Raw genomic sequence first — 19,015 nt, 5'->3', positions numbered from 1 at the left:
CAAGTACTTTTTCAGATATTTGTGTTGCAAATATTTTCTAGTCATTTTATTAATAAGTCACAGAAAGAACATATGGGAAGTGTGCAGGAGAGGTGATATATCAAAAGACAGTGGTGTTTCCCTGGTGGTCCAGTGGTTAAGAGTCCACCAGCCAATGCAGGGGACACAGGTTCAATCCCTGGTCTGGGAAGATCCCACGTGCTGCTGGTCAATTAAGTTTGCACTCCACAACAACTGAGCCCATGTGCCGCAACTCCTGAAGCCTGCATGCCCGAGGCCTCTGCAACTCCCGAAGCCTGCATGCCCGAGGCCTCTGCTCTGCAACGAGAAGAGTCACCACAGTGAGGAGCCCTCGAAGTGATACAAGAGAGAGCCCACACAGCAATGACGACCCAGCGCAGCAGAAATGAATAAATAAGCAAATAAATAAATCTTTTTAAAAAAGACTGAAAGAGAGAGACGTAGTGGGGACTTCCGTGGTGGTCCAGTGGGCGACTCCGAGCTCCTAATGTAGGGGGCTTGGGTTTGATCCCTGGTCAGGGAACCTAGATTCCACATATCACAAGAAAGATCAAAGATCCTGTGTGTTCTAAGACCTGGCACAGCAAAATAAAGACATGTTTTCAAAAAGGCTTTATTAAGTTAAATACGTATGTTTAATATGATCATCTCAATAGATGCAGAAAAAGCATTTGGCAAAATTTCATTAGCATGATAAAAACTCTCAGAAAAGTAGTAATAGAAAGGAACTTCCTCAACCTAATTAAACACCTCTAGAGAAAAACCTGCAGCAAACATGTTGCTTAATGGTGGAAGAGAATGCTTTCCTCCTAAGATCTGGGAAAAGACCGGGATGTTCATTTCTACCACTTTTATTCAGACTTGTACTGGAGGTTCCACCCAGTACAATAAGCTAAAAAAAAAAAAAAAAAAAGGAAAAAAGAAAAGAGATTAAAAGGCATCCTGCTATATGAATTGGAAAGGAAAAAGCAAAGATGCTTTTATTGTAAACAATATGATCATCTATGTAGAAAATCCTAAGAAATTTACCCTCTACTCATAAAAAAAAAAAGTTACAAGAACTAAAATGGGAGTTCAGCAAGGTTGCAGGATGCAGTTTCCAACAATAGATTTCTATATACTAGCAATAAGCAATCATAAATTTAAAATTTAAAAACAATTAAAATATCATAAAATATTGAAAACTCAGGGATAAATTTGACAAAATATGTGCAAGACCTATACACTGAAAACTACAAAACAATGCGTGAAGAAATTAAAGAAAACCTAAGTAAGATTAGATACATACCTGAGATCATGGCTGAGAAGCTTGATATTAAGATGTCAATGCTCTCCAAATTGTAGAAATTAACAAACTGTATCCTAACACTTATAAGAAAATGGAAGGGATTTTAAAGAAAAGAAGAGGAAAGTCGAAGGATTATAGTATCTAATTTCCAGATATAATGCAAAAAAAAAAAAAAAAGAACAAAAATAAAAGCAAGGACCTTCCTTCACAGTCCAGTGGTTAAGACTCCATGCTTTCACTGCAGGTGGCACAGGTTCGATCCCTGGTCAGGGAACTAACATCCCATAGGCCGAGTCTCCCAGCCAAAAGGAAACAAAAAAGATGTATTATAATGCTACAGTAATTGAGACTTTGTGGTATTAGCATAAAATAAACATATATAGATACAAGCAACAGAACAGAGAGTCCAAAAGTACACCCGTACATATATGGTCAGTTGATGCCAAAGTAATTCAGTGGAGAAAGAATAATTTTTTTCAAGAAATGGTGTTGAAACAATTCAATAATTGTGTGAAAAACAGGAAAAGAAAGAAGCAAGCTCTTACTCAATACTATGTGCAAAAGTTAGCTCGAAATGGATTATAGACCCAAATGTAAGAGCTCAAGGTATAAGGCTTCTAGAAAAAAATTGAAGAAAATCACAGTGGCCTTGAGTTTGGGAAAGATTTCTTTAAATAAAAAATTATCGAAAGGCTTCCCTGGCAGCTCAGTGGTAAAGAATCACCTGCCAGCGAAGGAGACGTAGGCTTGACCCCTGATAGGGGAAGATCCCATGTGCTGTGAAACAGCTGAGCGCCTGGGCCACAACCACTAAGGCTGTGCCTAGAGCCCGGGACCCACAGCTACCGAGCCCACGCGCTGCAACCACTGAAGCCCACGTTCCGCAACAAGAAAAACCACCCCAGAGAGAAGCCCATGCTTCTTGCAACGCGAGAAAAGCCTTCGGAGCAATGAAGACCCAGCACGGTCAAAAGTAAATAAATAAAAAATGTAAAACTCTTTAGAATTATTGAAGTGTTACAACATAACATTAGTCTCAGGTATACAACATATTTGATATTTTTAGAGATTTTACACTATACAGAGTCATTATAAAATCTTAACTATAGTCTGTGCTATGTATTACATCCTGCGCCTTGTTTATAAGTAGCAGTTTGTATTTCTTAATCCCCTTCACCTATTTTGCCCCTTCTCCCAACCCCTCCCCTCTAGTAACTACTAGTTTGTTCTCTGTATCTAAATTTATTTGTTTTGTCATATTTGTTCATTTGTCCCATTTCTTAGATTCTACACGTAAGTGAGAACATACAGTATTTGTCTTTTTCTGACCTATTTCACTAAGCATAATACCCTCTATGTCCATCCATGTTGTTGCAAATAGTAATATTTCATTCCTTTTGATGGCTGAGTAATAGTCCATTATATATCACATCTTCTTTATCCATTCATCTGTAGATGGGCTAAGATTTTTAAAATATGATACAAAAGGCATGTAGTACAAAAGAAAAAATTGGACTTAAGCAAAATTAAAATATCTTGTTCTGTTCAACCAGTAAAGAGTCAACCTGAAATGCAGGAAACTTGGATTCGATCCCTGGGTTGGGAAGATCCCTTGGAGAAGGGAACGCCTACCTACTCCAGTATTCTGGCCTGGAGAATTCCATGGGCTGTATAGTCCATGCAGTCGCAGAGTTGGACACGACTGAGCAACTTTTACTTTCACTATTCTGCAAATAATACTGTTTTAAAAATGAAAAAGCAAGATACACACTGAGAGAAAATATTTGCAAAACATACACTCAACAAAAGACTTGCATTTAGAATATAGAAAGCCATGTATAGTTCAAAAAGATCCACCAAATTTTTTAAAAAGGCAAATATTTGAATAGATACTTCACTAAATAAGATACACAGATAGCAAATAAGCACATGAAAAGATTCTCAAAAAACCTCTGGCAAGATGTCTACAGAGAAACAGAAAGTGCAAATAAATAATGTAATGAATGAAAAGGGACACATAACTATAGTTACAGCAGATACTAAAAAGATAAGAAAGTTATCATCAACTTAATGCAAATAGATTTAAAAACTTAGGTAGAATAAATTCCTAGAAAAACCACAACTTTTCAAAATTAACTCAGGAAAAGTCAAAATAGCCCTATAAATACTAATACAATTTTGATACCAAAATTAGACAAGGCCCCCCCCCTCCGCCAAAAGGAAAACTACAGTCACTTAATTTACAAATGTAGTTGCAAAACCTCCTCCTAAAATATCAATAAATCAAATTCAACAATGTAACACACTGTGATCAAGCTAGGTGGGTCCCAAGAATGCAGGATAGTTTACTATTAGGAAATCTATGTCATACTCTGCATTTACAGATAAAGGAGGAAAATCATATGATCTCCATAGATACCAGGAAAAAAATTAATAAAAATCAACACCCAGGAAATTCCCTGGAGCTCTAGTGGTTATGGACTCGGTGGTTTCACTGCCGGGACTGGGTTGAATCCCTAGTTGGGGAACTAAGAGTCACGAGACCCACAATGTGGAAAAAAAAAAAACCACCCATTTATCACAAACACTGTAAACTAGAACTAGAAAGGAGCTTTCTTAACTTGATAATAGATACGTAAAACAACAACAGAAAACCCCAAAACTGAATATGACCTAAGAACAAAAACTATAAAAATATACTCTATATTTAGTCACATTATTGGTGGTAGAGTTAGTATCGTTACCGTGAGTGTTTTGTCTACAGGATGAGACAGACCAAATGAATAACTGATTGAGAACTGAGGTTTTTTTACTGTAGTAAAATATACATAATATAAAATTTACCATTTTAACTACTTTTAAGTGTACCATTCAGTGACACTAAGTACATTCACAGTATTGTGCCACCGTGACCACCATCCATCTCCAGAATGTTCATCGCCAACATAAACTCTGCATCCGTTAAATACTAACACCACATTGCTCCCCGCCCCACTGACCAGCCACTGAGAACCATTATTCTACTTCTTGCCCCTACGAATGTGACTATTCTAGGAACCTCACATACGTGGGATTGTGCAGTATTTGTCCCTTGGTGTCTGCCTTAGGGACTTCCCTATAGCTCAGTTGGTAAAGAATCTGCCTGCAATGCAGGAGACCCAGTTTCCATTCCTGGGTCAGGAAGATCCCCTGGAGAAGGAAATGGCAATCCACTCCAGTATTCTTGCCTGGAGAATCCCATGGACAGAAGAGCCTGGTGGGCTACAGTCCATGGGGTCACAAAGAGTCAGACATGATTAAGTGATTAACACACAATGTCACTTAGCCTAATGTCTTCAGTGTTCATCCACATTACAGCATATGCCAGAATCTCACTCCCTTTTAAGGCTGAATTATATATATATATATATATATATATATATATATATATATACACACACACACACACACACACACACACACACACAGAGATATACACCACGTTTTGTTTGTGTATCTGTCCATTCACAATTGGGTTGCTTCTACCTTTTGGCTATTGTAAATAATGCTGCTATGAACACTGGTTTACAAATATCTAATTGAGTTCCTCCTTTTAGTTGTTTTCTGTTATACCCAGAGGTGGAATTGCTGGATCATATAGTAATTGTTTAATTTCTTGATAAATACTGTTTTCTATTTTCCACAGCACCTATACCATTTTACACTCCTATCAATGATGTACAAAGAATCCAATTTCTCCACATTCTCAGCTACACTTGTAGTTTTGTTTTTCTGCTAATAGCCATCCTAATGAGCCATGAAATTAAAAGACACTTACTCCTTGGAAGAAAAGTTATGACCAACCTAGATAGCATATTCAAAAGCAGAGACATTACTTTGCCGACTAAGGTCCGTCTAGTCAAGGCTTTCTCCAGTGGTCAGGTATGGATGTGAGAGTTGGACTATGAAGAAAGCTGAGCACTGAAGAATTGATGCTTTTGAACTGTGGTGTTGGAGAAGACTCTTGAGAGTCCCTTGGACTGCAAGGTCCAACCAGTCCATCCTAAGGGAGATCAGTCCTGGGTGTTCTTTGGAAGGACTGATGCTGAAGCTGAAACTCCAATACTTTGGCCACCTCATGCAAAGAGCTGACTCATTGGAAAAGACCCTGATGCTGGGAGGGATTGGGGGCAGGAGGAGAAGGGGACGACAGAGGATGAGATGGCTGGATGGCATCATCGACTCAATGGATGTGAGTTTGAGTGAACTCCGGGAGTTGGTGATGGACAGGGAGGCCTGGCGTGCTGCGATTCATGGGGTCGCAAAGAGTCGGACACGACTGAGCGACTGAACTGAACTGAACTGAACTGAATGAGTATGAAGTGGTATTTCATTGTAACTTTCAGTTGCATTTTCCTGATAGCTATTAGGTTGAGCATCTTTTCATGTGTTTATTAGTCATTTTTTATCTTCTTTGAAGAAATGTCTATTTAAGTTCATTGCCCATTTTTAACATTGGGTTGTTTGGGGCTTCCCTGGTGGCTCAGTGGTAAAGGAATCTGCCTGCTACTGCAGGAGACACTGGTTCAATTCCTGATCCGGGAGGATCCCACATGCCTTGGAGCAACTAGGCCCATATGCCACAATTACTGAGCCTGTGCTCTACAAGAGAAGCCACTGCCACGTGAATCCCGTGCACCCCACCTGGAGAGTAGCCCCTGCTCTCTGAAACTGGAGAAACGCCACCGTAGCAACAAAGACTCAGCAGAGCCAAAAATAAATTCATAAAAAAAATAATAAGTTGGGTCGTTGGGTGTTTGGTTATTGCGTTCTAAGAGTTATTTATATATTGTGGCCAATGATGGAACAATTTGAACTTCAGTAATAATTGTAATGGAATAAAGCACCTCATGCTTGCCCAGCTGTGTCTGACTTTGCCTGTCCCATGGACCATAACCTGCCAGGTTTCTCTGTCCTTGAAATTTTCCAGGCAAGAATACTGGAGTGGGTTGCCATTTCCTCCTCCAGGAGATCTTCCCAACCCAGGGATCGAACTCGCATTTCCTACATTAGCAGGCAAATTCTTTACCACTGAAACACGTGGAATCCCCAAAACATGTGAAAAACGTTTAAATCCATGCATGCGTTGATATTTTTTAAATGCTTGTTAATTAACTTTGGAGGATGTTAAAGAACCAAGGCATTATTTGGAAAACTGATAAACAGAAATTCTATACCTTAATAATCACATTTAGATATACACCCAAGAAAAATCCTGGATATATGTAACAGGATACATTCACAGGAATGTTCTGAACAACATTGTTTATAATAGCAACAAACTGGAAACCCAAACGGCCACCCTCAGGAGGAATAAATGAAAAACTGTGATATGTTTGCAGAATAGTACACAGTAGTAAAAAATTGAATGAACTATGAAACAGATGAATATTAGTAATGTGTTAAGTGAAAAATGTAAATAACGAAGGACAACAAATAATGCCATACTCTCTTACAGTTCAAAACTAAGCAAAAACAAACATCATGTATATATAATTTTTTTCTCAAAATTTTTTAGAAAAATTAAAGGAACAACAAATACAGAATTGTGGATGATGGCACCCTAGACACTGGGATAAGGAGGGGATGAACAAATGAGGAGCAGGTGGGTAGATATAAGTTCTGATGGCTTTTCCATCCAGCCTCTTGAGTTTTGCAGTGGGTGCACTGGAACTCGTATTAATCTGAAAGGTATACATATCTAAATTTTAAAAGAAGGACCATGCTAGCATCAATGATGATTGTGTGTCGTTAATCAAAGATTATAATTAATCCACTCTGTCTTCCTGAAGACTGCCTCCTCAGAAAAAGTAAGGTGCCGTTTCTAATCCGGGGCAGCCACAGGAGAAACCGAAATGAGTGGGAGGGGTGGTAACTGTTTTCACTTTTCTCTTCCTGTTTTTTTTGAGCCTGGGAAAGCAAGTCAGAATTTCCAATCTTTTCCAATTCCCACACGATTCCCTAATTTAGAACGAACTTAGAGAAAATAAAAACCCTTCCTGCATCTGGGGAAGACTGCCGCCAGCCGTGGAGCATCCTCACTGTGGGATGAAAAATCCTCTCAGGGGCGGTGTGTGCTCCAGCCCGACCCCCAACCCGTTCGTACTTGCTTGTACGGGGTTAAACCTTGGGGGACGATACCCTCGGCGAGGAGTCACAGGACGGTTTATTAGTGGAAATTCTTTGGGAAACTTGGACCCCAGCAGGAAGCCATGGGAGGCAGGCGTGGGGAGGAGGGGCGGGTAAGGGAGTTCAAACGGAACAGAGGTGTCAGGTTGCAGAGACAAGCTCCAGAGATTTACCCCCGGGTGACTACCCCTCTCCACCCACTGGCCCCGAGGGTCGGCAGTGTGGAAGATCTTAAACCGACGAGCCTGCGGGTACTGCGCGAGCGGAAGCGGAGCGGAGCCTCTGATCACGCTGACGTGCAGCAGGCTCCGCGAAGGCCACGGTCCGAGTAGTGCCAGGTGGAGAGGTCCAGGCCACTTCTCTTTTTCCTCGTTGCATCCAGACTGGGGTGGACAGGAAATTAAAAAGTGCTTGTGCGGCAATAACCATCAAGAAGCACTCTTATTGACTAGGAAACCGTGAAGAGTTGAGCCACCTGGCCTTGGCGGGCGAAGCAGGCCGGAGCCTTTCCTGCGCGGGGCGGGCGGTCGAAGCCCGGCAGCCCTAGCTTGGCTCCAGACCGGCTCGGGGTGACATCACCAAACTCCTCCGATAGGCGGGAGGTGGCCCCCGAAATCCCCTAAAAACATAGTGAGTAATCGGAGGCCCCGCCCTCCAGGCGGGGCCCAGACTCGGGAGCGAGCCGAGCTGCCCCGCCAGCCCCGGGAGCGGCCTCCGGGAGAGCCGCCTGTCGGTGCCCCGCGCGGCGCGCACTAGCTCCGGGTCGCCGGCACAAGCAGCCTATCCACCCTGCACGCGGCCTGCCCATCCTCCGCGCAGCGCGCGTTCGCCCCTGAACCTCTCCCGGTGGCGGCGGCACCCGCAGCAGCGACGAGGGCGACGGAGACGCATCGCGCAGGCGCGGTCGGATTCCCGGCAGTGACGCGACGGCGGGCGCGCGCGGCGCATTTCCGCCTCTGGCGAATGGCTCGACAGTAGCGCGCGCCGCGGGCCCAGCTGCGACCCCGGCCCCGCCCCCGGGACCCCGGCCATGGACGGTGAGGGCGCCCCCTGACCCCGCGGGGTGGCGGCGCTGGGGCCGCGGGGATCGCGGCGGGAGGCCCCTCACCGCCTTCCGACCCTTCGTTCGCTGTTGGGCGCTGCGCAGGGAGCGGCCGGCCGGATGGTGGCGCGGGGCGGGGCGGGCATCGAGGGTTCTGACTCAGTTTCCCCCTGGGTGTGGGGTGTTGGGGGAAGCGTTAACTCAGTATCCCCCCGGGACCCGGGAGTGGGGCTTGGGCAGTTCCACCTTAGTTTCCTTGTTAGGGGAGAATGTATCTGACTCAGTTTCCTCTCGGGATGGGGGAGTGCCCTCCCTTAGTGTAACTTAAAACAGAAAAGGCCGTGACTCAGTTTCCCCTGGTGGAGGGAGGCGGCCATCTCTGGTTTCCCTCAGGAAAACGGTGCTTCTGGCTTCCTTACGCACACCCCAAGTTTCCCTGAAGGTTCCAGGTAGCAGGTCTGACTGAGTGTCCCCGAGAAGGAGCCTGGCTCCCTCTCCTCACCTCCGGGAAGCAGGCCTTCCCTGATGAGGACAGGATGTGGGCTCCTGCTGACCCTTGTCTCCCTCTCCTTTCAGACTTCTTCCCCATCATCTTCTCCGAAGGTAAGTGGCCCATCCTTTCTCAGTGGGTCGGGAGGAGCTCCCCAGGGTCAGGGGCGATGGGGTCAGTGGCTGATGGGCCTGGCCCGCGTGTCCCCTGCAGAGCCTGTGCAGGCCTCTGGCCCCTATGTGGAGATCATTGAGCAGCCCAAGCAGCGGGGCATGCGCTTCCGCTACAAGTGCGAGGGCCGCTCAGCCGGCAGCATCCCTGGCGAGAGGAGCACAGACACCACCAAGACCCACCCCACTATCAAGGTCAGCAGAGCCCCAGGGCGGGGGACCCAGAGTCAGTAGGGCTGGGACTTGCTTTCAGCCCCCACCCCCCCATCCCGAAATCTGTGTCTGGGAGTTGGGTCTGGAATTCCAGCCCTCTAGGGTGCTCTCTGTACTTTGGACAGATCAATGGCTACACGGGGCCAGGGACAGTCCGCATCTCCCTGGTCACCAAGGACCCTCCTCACCGGCCTCACCCTCACGAGCTAGTGGGGAAAGACTGCCGGGATGGCTTCTATGAGGCTGAGCTCTGCCCGGACCGCTGCATCCACAGGTGAGCTCCTTAGGGGTGGCAGGGGGTGGAAGAAGGTGGTGATGAGATGGGAATCGGAAAAGCAGGCAAGTTATATTGCTGTTACAATGTTAATCGTTTCTGGACAGAGGGCAGAATTCCTCACTGCTTGCTCCCTCTCCAGCTTTGCAAGCTGATTCTTTTGTTTTGAAATTGTCTGTGTGTCTCCTCTCTCCAGTGGATAGGAGGAGCACCCTGTGAGTTCTATGGCAAAGGTGTGGGTCCCTAATCACCCCTGAACCCCTAACCCCTGGGGCTGGAGTGTCACATCTCTTGTAGTCAGAATGAAAGCCATTGAACCAACGGTCTCCCCTGAAGCTTATGTACTGGTTGACAGAGGCAGACCATAAATAAATGTACAAATAACTGAACAAGATACTGTTAGAAATCACCATTTCAGTGATGAAAATGAAGCAGTAATAGGTTGGAAGAATAGCCTGAGGTGGCAGGGAGTGAAGGAGCTGGTCCCACTCCTTTGGGCTGGGACGTCAGAAAGGCTTCTCGAAAGTAAGACCTAAATGTGAGAAAGTAGAGAAGCAGGGAAGGAACATGCCCAGCAGAATGAACAGGTGCAAAAGGCTTTGAAATACGAATGAGTGTCATGTCTTTGGAGAGGGTAAAAGAAAGCCCTGGGGCAGAGGGTAGGGAGCTGGCAGGGACTGTGGCTGGGGCCAGGCGGCAGGGCACAGGGCCTTGTCAGCCAAAGTAAGGAGTCGCTTTCAGTGTGGCACAGTTGGGTGGGGTGGCATTTAAGGGGGTTAAGAATAGAATGATTACCTGGTGAGTGGGGGAGGGGATAAGGGGCAGAGTGGGTAAGGCAGGAGGGCCCAGGCTCTGCTGGAGACAGTGGAGCTTATGCCTCGGGGGGCCTCAGCTTTCAGAACCTGGGGATCCAGTGTGTAAAGAAGCGGGACTTGGAGCAGGCCATCAGCCAGCGCATCCAGACCAACAACAACCCCTTCCAAGGTGAGGGCGGCCACGGTGGAGGCTTGGGCCTGCCTGGAGCACCTCCAGCTGCTGTACCCTTCTGAGGCCACCTTCCCGTCACGTGTCCCTCACCGGCCAAGATGCGGTGCCCATTCATTACATACACCTGTTCAGTACATTCTACCATTGGAGAAACAGACTGAGAGCAGGGGTGTAGGGGACAGGACATTCAGGGTCACAGGTGGAGTCAGTGATGGGTCTAGAACATTCCCACCACCCTCTTCTAGGACTCCTGCTATTTCACACACCTTCCAACAGCCCTCCCAGCCCAGAGCTACCCGCACACCCTGCTCCGCCCCAGCCCCACCCCCAGCCCAGGCTCTCCTGACCATCGGTTTTTCTGACAGTTCCCATAGAAGAGCAGCGTGGGGACTACGACCTGAATGCCGTGCGGCTCTGCTTCCAGGTGACAGTGCGGGACCCGGCAGGCAGGCCCCTCCGCCTGGCGCCTGTCCTCTCTCATCCCATCTTTGACAACCGTGAGTGGTCAGGGAGCCGCATGAAGGGGAGGGGGGTGGGCCTGTGAGGAGGAAAGGAGAGGTGGGGAGGGGTGACCTGCAAGAGTCGCTCTGACTTCGTCCAGTCACCCAACGTATCAGTCATCCCCTCTGTGCCCAGCACTGTGCTGACCAAAAAGACAAGGCAGAGGAGACGCAGAGCTGCCCTTGAGGTGCAGCGTCCAGGCTGGCAGGGAGTCAGATGGGAGATAGGCATTTCCAGCCCATGACGAGAGGGTGGTGTGCCCAGAACTGTACTGAGGACTCCAGGAAATGAACTTCCAGGAACGAGATAATGTTAGAAACTAAGAATTCAATGAGGAAAGCTCACAGGAAGTTTACAGATGGATTGGGCTGACATTGGTCAACTGCAGTTTAAAAGTAGCCAGTAGGATACGTGAAAATAAAAAGGCTTTGGAGCCCCAAGGCCAGAAAACCAGGATGAACCAGTGTGTGTGGGGGTGGGGGGCTCAGGAGGGAAGGATTCATTGCCAGAGCGTGTATGAATGGGTCTTGAATACTGCCTGGGTCAGGTGGAGAAACAGCAGTTGTGATCGCTTTGGTTCTCGTAGGACTGTATGCTTCATGATGGCAGAGATGTTTACCTTTTGTGCGTGGTTATGTTCTTCAGGCCTAGAGCAGAGCTGGGCATGGAGTAGGTGCCGGCAGAGTTGCTGAATTGGTTGGTGTGAGGAGCCAATGGGAATGGTTGAATCTTGGCTGCAGAGGTGTAGTCAGCAAATTCTAGACAACCTTGACCCTGGGCTGGGCAGGAGCCGCATTTTCCTGCAGGTCAGCCCGGGAGACTGCCGGTGGTTCAGGGCTTCCTTCCTTATTCCCACACCTTCAGGCGCCCCCAACACCGCTGAGCTTAAGATCTGCCGGGTAAATCGGAACTCTGGGAGCTGCCTCGGCGGGGACGAGATCTTCCTGCTGTGTGACAAGGTGCAGAAAGGTACACAGCCAGAAGGAGGGCTGGACCCAGGAGCAGGAGGCAAGGGGCAAGGCTGAGCAGACACACTAAGTGTTAAGGAGCTGGTTTAAGCACTGTCCCCAACTCTTTGGGGACAGCAGGGCCATGCATCTCTAGAGACTAGTATCGGCAATTGCAGGGGGCGGCGGGCTGGGGAAGCTGAGCACCCACACGGCCGCCCTGTCTCCTGCAGAGGACATCGAGGTGTATTTCACGGGACCAGGCTGGGAGGCCCGAGGCTCTTTTTCACAAGCTGACGTGCACCGGCAAGTGGCCATCGTGTTCCGGACGCCGCCCTATGCGGACCCCAGCCTGCAGGCCCCTGTGCGTGTCTCCATGCAGCTGCGGCGGCCTTCTGATCGGGAGCTCAGCGAGCCCATGGAATTCCAGTACTTGCCAGACACAGGTACCCAGCTGGGCAGGGCAGCAGCAGGGCTGTGGGCTCCAGCCGGTGGGAGTGAGGCCGGGCTGGATGCCACAGCTGTAGGTGAAGGTCAGAAGCTGGGGTTGGGCAGATTTCCATAGTAATCAGATTCTTCTTCTCACCTCATTTAATAGTGGTGCCCAAGACTTACTGAGCTCTTGTGATATGTGTGGCCCTATTCCAGGCATATCAGTGAATTACCTGATTTTATTCTCTCATGAACCTTTTGAGGTGGGAGATAGCATCTAACTTGCCTTAGGTCACATAGCTAGTGAGTTATAGACCCAGACCTCATTTGAACCCAGGCCATCTGGCTTCTGGGACCTGTTGCCACAGTGTATCTATACTTATCACCACCACACAGCCATGCTGTGGTCAGGGCTTTCGGGCATCTGCTCAAATAGGAACAGCCAAAGTGATCCTTTATCTGAAGCCTGTCATCCAGCCTGAAAGTGTGTCCTGCCCTGGGACCTGTTTAACAGTCTGGAAAACAAGGCCTGAAACAGCCATCAGTTCATCCCACCAGATGAGGACTGAGTGTCCACTTGGCACCAGGCTCTGCGCCAGGTATCATCAATCCAAAGATGGATAAGACACGTTCCCTGCCCTTTGGGAGCTCGGTCACATGAGGAAGGCACACATGCAAAACAGCAGCCTGTGTCACAGAATGACGCGTGAAGCAGCGAGGTGTGTGCAGAATACTGTGGGAACTGGAACCGGCCGCGTGGAGGAGGTAGCATTTAGATTGGAGAAAGACCCAGAAGCGCATTCTCTAGGCGGGTGGAGCAGAAGGGCAGGGAACGGGCACAGCACGTTTGGGGACAGCTTTGTGGCAAGAGTTCACGTCGTCGGGTAGTGAGCAGGCTCCGGCAGAAGGGCCTTGAAGGCTGGACTTGCGTTCATCTGGGGTCACATCCTAAGGCCTCGGGAGCCACCAAAGGTTTCTGAACAGAGAAGTGACGTGAGCAGGTCTGGAAGCAGCGTGCAGAGCATCTGAGAGGGGGGACATGGGGTGGGGAGGTTTCGGAAGATGTTCCGGTCGTTCCGGGAGAAAAGGTGCTGTGTGAACCTCACAGACAGAACGCACGAGACCGTCTCACCCACTGCAGGCCTCCTCCAAGACCCTGAGCCCAAGGGCCCTTTGTGTCCTCCTGGGGACCTGTGCTCTAGCTGTTGCCTCTGCTCGAAACGCTTGGCCCCCAGATCTTCACACGGTGGGCTCACACCGGTGCTTCCCTGGACCCCTCGACCTTACCTCTGGCGCTGTTACTCGCCCTGGTCTCCTCCTCAGCTCCTATCACTTGTGTCAGTGCCCCTCTGTCCCTTGGATGTCACAGCTTTGGGGAACAGGAACCTTGTCTGCTTATTCAGGGCCATACCTCCAGTGGCTCTAATGGAGCCTGGCACGCAGATGCTTGGTGAACATGTGTCTAGAGGGTGAATGGTGGGGAGTGAGAAAGAGGAAGCTGCTGAGGATGTGTCCAAGGTTTGGGAACAGGGCAAAAGAGGTAGGGCGGGAACACCAAAGGGGAGGGAACCAGGATCAGGTGCTTGAGGTGAGACGGTGAGGTTGGCTTTGGGCTCTTGACGTCAAGTGCTTTGGGCTTCTCCAAGTGCTGCAGTAGTTAGAGAGTTCGGAAAGCTCCAGACTAAACTCAGAAATGATCAGAGAGAAGGTTAAGAGTCTGTTGAAGTCTTAAGCCAGCCTGTCATGCTCGGGCTGCCCCAGAAAGCAGAGCGCGCAGCACCAGGCCTGGTCAGGGCTGGACGGGAGCAGGGACGTCAGCAGTGCAGGTGAGAGAAGCCTGAGGTGGGACCCTGCGACGGCTCCTGGCTCCTGACTTGGGGTCACCTGTGTGGCCTTTGGAGGCCACATTCAGCTAATGGAGGTCTCAAAAAGTCACGGCATTCTTATATTCGTGGAGTGTCACAGAGTCGTGCAGCTGTTCTCACTGGGTGAGGTTTAGAGAAAGGTTCTTAGAAAAAGGTTTGTCTTCTCGCCTACCTCCTGAGAGTCCTTTGGGAACTTTGGGGGTCCACTGGTACAAGCAGGACCCACTTCCCTCCATTACTTTCCCAGATGATCGTCACCGGATTGAGGAGAAGCGCAAAAGGACATACGAGACCTTTAAGAGCATCATGAAAAAGAGCCCTTTCAATGGTAAGAGGGGGCGGCGGGAGAATCAGAGAGCAGTGGGCAGGGAGGGGACCCTAGACACCAAGAACTGACCCAGCCTTCACCCCACAGGACCCACCGACCCCCGGCCTCCAACCCGGCGCATCGCTGTGCCTAACCGCGGCTCAGCCTCCATCCCCAAGCCAGGTGAGGATTTCCTTAAGGTCGTCACACTGGAACTGTAGGCTCAAATCTGTTCGATCCATGGTTTCCAAACCTCTTGGAGAGAGTCGAGCAGTCTCACCAGCAGGTGTCTGAAACCTGCTCGCTGTTGGGCTCCTGTTTCTCAGGGCCTGAGCCTTCGTGGCCTAAAATCAGAGCCAGCTGGGAAGCAGTGAAGATGCCGATTCCCGGGCCCCTTACAGACATGGGGAATCAGAGGCTTTGGAAGTGTGTCCCAGGAACCAGCACCCCCCTGGGGATGAGAACCCATGTGGTGTCAGTTAAACCCACATTGGATGCCTTGAGATGCAGAAGTTTCAAAAATGCAGTCTCTGCTCTTAGTTCTCCATTGAAGTGGGGCAAAACAGTAGCAAAACAGTAACCTGTAATGTTTGTGCTGCTGTGTGTCTCAGAGAAGGAGGAAGAGGCGCTGCTCCCTGCCGGCTGCTCGGGCACAAGGTTGTGCCCGCTCTGAAAGCATCCTTTCCTCTAAAGGCTGTGAGAGCTTTGTGGGCCGGGGTAGACAGGCAGGGCTCCACGGAGGGGAGCCTGGAACTGGGCCCTACAGGGGAGGCCAGATTGGGTAAGAGGAGGGAGTAGGGTGCCAGCGGTGATGCCACAGGGAAGGGGTGAGCCTCAGCACTCGAGGCAGCAGCTGGGGTGCAGAAGCTGGGGGGAGGGGGTGCCTCCGAGGCTTTCTCTGACCCCTGCCTCTCTGTTTCTCTTCTCCAGCTCCCCAGCCCTATTCCTTTACGCCATCTCTCAGCACCATCAACTTTGAGGAGTTTTCCCCCATGGTCTTTCCTTCTGGGCAGATCCCAAGCCAAACCTCGGCCTTGGCACCAGCCCCCACCCCGGTCCTGACCCAGACCCCAGTCCTGGCCCCGGTCCCAGCCCCAGCCCCAGCTCCAGCCCCAGGCATGGCATCAACCCTGGCCCAGGCCCTAGCCCCAGGCCTGGCTCAGGCTGTGACCCCGCCTGCCCCCAAGACCAACCAGACCGGGGAAGGGACACTGACAGAGGCCCTGCTGCAGCTGCAGTTTGATGCCGATGAAGACCTGGGGGCTCTGCTTGGCAACAACACTGACCCTGCTGTGTTCACAGACCTGGCATCTGTCGACAACTCTGAGTTTCAGCAGTTGTTGAACCAGGGTGTATCCATGGGCCCCCACACAGCTGAGCCCATGCTGATGGAGTACCCTGAGGCTATAACTCGCTTGGTGACAGGGTCCCAGAGGCCCCCTGACCCAGCTCCCACTCCCCTGGGGCCCCCTGGGCTCACCAATGGCCTCCTCTCGGGGGATGAAGACTTCTCCTCCATCGCGGACGTGGACTTCTCAGCCTTTCTGAGTCAGATCAGCTCCTAAAGGGGTGATACCCGCCCTGCCCAGAGCAGTGGGTTAGCAAGGGATTGAAGCCCTCCCAAAGCACGCACTTACGGATTCTGGGAGGGTGTGCTCCAGTTGCCCCCAGCTTCTTTGGGTGATGTCTTCCTGGGGAGGGGGGGTGCATTTTATTCTTTTATTGGCAGTATCTCTCTCTTTTTGGAGGTGCTTAAGCAGAAGCATTAACTTCTCTGGAAAGGGGAGAGCTGGGAAGACTCAGACTCTTCTATCCCTTATCCTGATGTTCAGCTCCAGGCTCTACAGAAAATTCTGGGGTCCTCCAACCCCACCCTCCAGCTTGTAGTACTCTCCTAGAGAGATGGGCAGGCTGGAGCTATGGCCTTGGAGGCCACAAAGCCTTATTACAAGTGTCTTCCTCAAATCATAGATTCATTTATACCTTGAGGCAAAATAATGCCCCTGTTATGCGCCCCTCTCTGGTGCGGCATTCTTTGTGCCTATCTACCAGCCTTTGAGGGCCTGGCTTTCCCCACCCGTGGAGGTCTCTGCCAGCTCTTCCCTTGCTGGGCTGTGGTTGAAGGGGACTGGCGGGACAGTATTGGCCTTCTCCAAGATCCAGGGAGGTTCTCTTTGAGACTGCTCTGTTCCTCCTTTTCTCAAGTGCCTTAATGGTAGGACGAGCTGTTCAGAGTCGGGGAGAGCAGGCTGGCTGCTCTCCAGTCAAAAGGCTCAGTTTTTACTGAAGAATCAAAGCATTTATAGACTATTGCTTTTTCTACTCTGAACTAATAAATTTGTTACAATGCTGGCTAGAGATTTGTCTTTTTTGAGCACACTCTTTGCTGGTCATTTCAGGCTGGATGTTGGTGATACAGAGTTGGAGGCACACATTTGCTGGAGGAATACATTGCCACTGGGGAGCTTGCAGTCCACGGACATCCCTGGACACTCGCTACCAGCCAGTGAATGAAAGCAGGCGGCTATAGGGGGCGAGGGGAAGTCAGCCTAGCGAGAGCCCGGTTGGACCCAGGAGTCGTGGGGATGGAACATTTTCAGGAAGGGCTTCACAAAGGCCACGCTAGCTTAGCTTCAGGTCTATACATCAGCAGAGGGGCTAGCCTGCATTTATAGGTAAGCGGGATAGGAGACAATGTTGGAAAGATTCTATGGGCCAGTCTAAAAGATGAAGAGGCTCGGCTAAGAGGTTTGGGTTTCATCTCTTAAGTGGTTGGGAAGGGAGGTGCCAGGTAAAGGTCTGTCCTTTAATACCCTGCCCTGGGAGGACCAAGGAAATCTTAAATCCGAAGCCGCCTCCCCTCCAACACCACGCACGGCCCAGGAGTCCTGAACAAAAAGGGCTAGAGGCAGACATACTTCCGTTTTGTCCCGACGCACGCGCAGTAAAGCAGAGTCAACCACCGGCCCTACATAGCGAGGGCCTGCCTTCCCGAGTGCGCAAGCGCTCAGATAGCTTTCTACAACGGGGCTGCCGGGCAGTGCGCTTCGGGAAAAGCCCATCCTGAGGCTGATGGCGTCGCAGGGTTGCGGGAGGGTGAAGGCACTCAGGTATCAGTGAGACGTTGCTGCAAATCTAGCGAGTCCCCTGGGAACACAGGAGGCCCAGGGTGCAGGTTCCGATGGCGTCTACGAGAAAAGATGCCAGCTGGCGGCGGAATGTTGGGGAACCGGAGAGCATCTAGCGACTCGCGCTACGCTGCGGCGTTTCTTTCGGGGGGCGGGGTCTGAAGCAGGTGGGCCACCCTGGGGCCTGGCCGAGCGGTACTTACGCCCGAGGGGCGGGACCCAAGAGCCGTGGCGGGGTCAGGACTCCGGCGTTAGTGCGTGCGGAGGTGAGGTTTGCAGCTGCTGCGCTGCGGGCAGGGCCAGGGCGAGCGCCGGGAAGGACCTGGCGGGGTGGGAAGACTCCTCGCCGGAGGAAACTGATGGCCGAAACTGCCCGCAGTGTCGTCCACCTGAGGCCCGGAGGGAATTAGTGAGTTTGGGTCCTCCACCTCAGGCTGTGCCTCGCTCTTGTCGGCTTCCCCAATGTCCTGAAGTGACCTCCTGCTCTCCCCCGAAAGCCCTTCCCACACTCCCTGAGTGACCTCATCATGACCATGGCTCACCAGCCCCAAATCTTTGTCTCCAGCTCTGACTGATCTCTCCTGTACGCCCGCCCTCTGGACATCTCACCCTGACATCCCTCAGGTCTTTCAAAATCTCGGTGTTCCAAGGGACCCTAGCCATCCCTGGCCTGCCCTTTCCCCTCAGTCATGGCCTTACCAGCCTCCAGGGCTCCAGTCAGAAACCTGGCCACCGCTGTGGATTCTGCACCTTCTCCCTAGCAACTGGAGCTCACTTCCTCACTTGGTCCTGGCAGATGTGCCCCATTATCCCCACCCCCACGGCCATCCCTTAGTTTAAGCGACCACCTTGCCCACTGGGGCTGCAACTACAGCCGTCTCCCTGGCCATCCCTTCCCTGTAGGGCTCTTACACCCAAATTTCATCACCCTCCCTTTGGACATCTACCCACCACATCATCAGACCCGTTTTCTGCAGACTCACAGCCAGAGAGTAACCAGAGCCTTCCACCCTGCCTGTGAGGGCTCCTCACTACAGTCCACCAGGTGAGACCTGGGACCCAGTGCTGGGAACCCCAGTGCTCCCATTCACAGCCCTTTCTGATTCAGCTCCAGCCTCCTTGACCCCTGCTGCTGCTGCTGCTGCTGCTAAGTCGCTTCAGTCGTGTCCGACTCTGTGCAAC

At 50.5% G+C, this 19,015-nt stretch overlaps 1 protein-coding gene across 1 annotated transcript; it reads left to right on the top strand.

Moving 5' to 3' along the window:
• Positions 1-8,423: 8,423 nt before the first annotated feature.
• On the top strand, positions 8,424-17,061 carry RELA (RELA proto-oncogene, NF-kB subunit). The gene is made up of 11 exons (XM_027959295.2): positions 8,424-8,514; positions 9,096-9,122; positions 9,223-9,374; positions 9,518-9,666; positions 10,559-10,650; positions 11,019-11,150; positions 12,019-12,123; positions 12,335-12,547; positions 14,646-14,726; positions 14,814-14,888; positions 15,636-17,061. The coding sequence occupies exons 1-11, from the start codon at positions 8,508-8,510 to the stop codon at positions 16,268-16,270; spliced, it is 1,668 nt and encodes a 555-aa protein (XP_027815096.1). The 5' UTR covers positions 8,424-8,507; the 3' UTR covers positions 16,271-17,061.
• Positions 17,062-19,015: the final 1,954 nt, after the last annotated feature.

This window comes from Ovis aries, chromosome 21, assembly GCF_016772045.2.
Source record: "Ovis aries strain OAR_USU_Benz2616 breed Rambouillet chromosome 21, ARS-UI_Ramb_v3.0, whole genome shotgun sequence".
Lineage (NCBI taxonomy): Eukaryota > Metazoa > Chordata > Mammalia > Artiodactyla > Bovidae > Ovis > Ovis aries.
This window is presented reverse-complemented; position numbering and strand designations above follow the sequence as displayed.

Excerpts from the sequence above, each read along its gene's own strand:
- RELA (XM_027959295.2), top strand. Across the intron at positions 9,375-9,517 it reads AGACCCACCCCACTATCAAG|ATCAATGGCTACACGGGGCC; the intron begins GTCAGCAGAGCC and ends TACTTTGGACAG. Across the intron at positions 14,889-15,635 it reads AGCCTCCATCCCCAAGCCAG|CTCCCCAGCCCTATTCCTTT; the intron begins GTGAGGATTTCC and ends TCTCTTCTCCAG.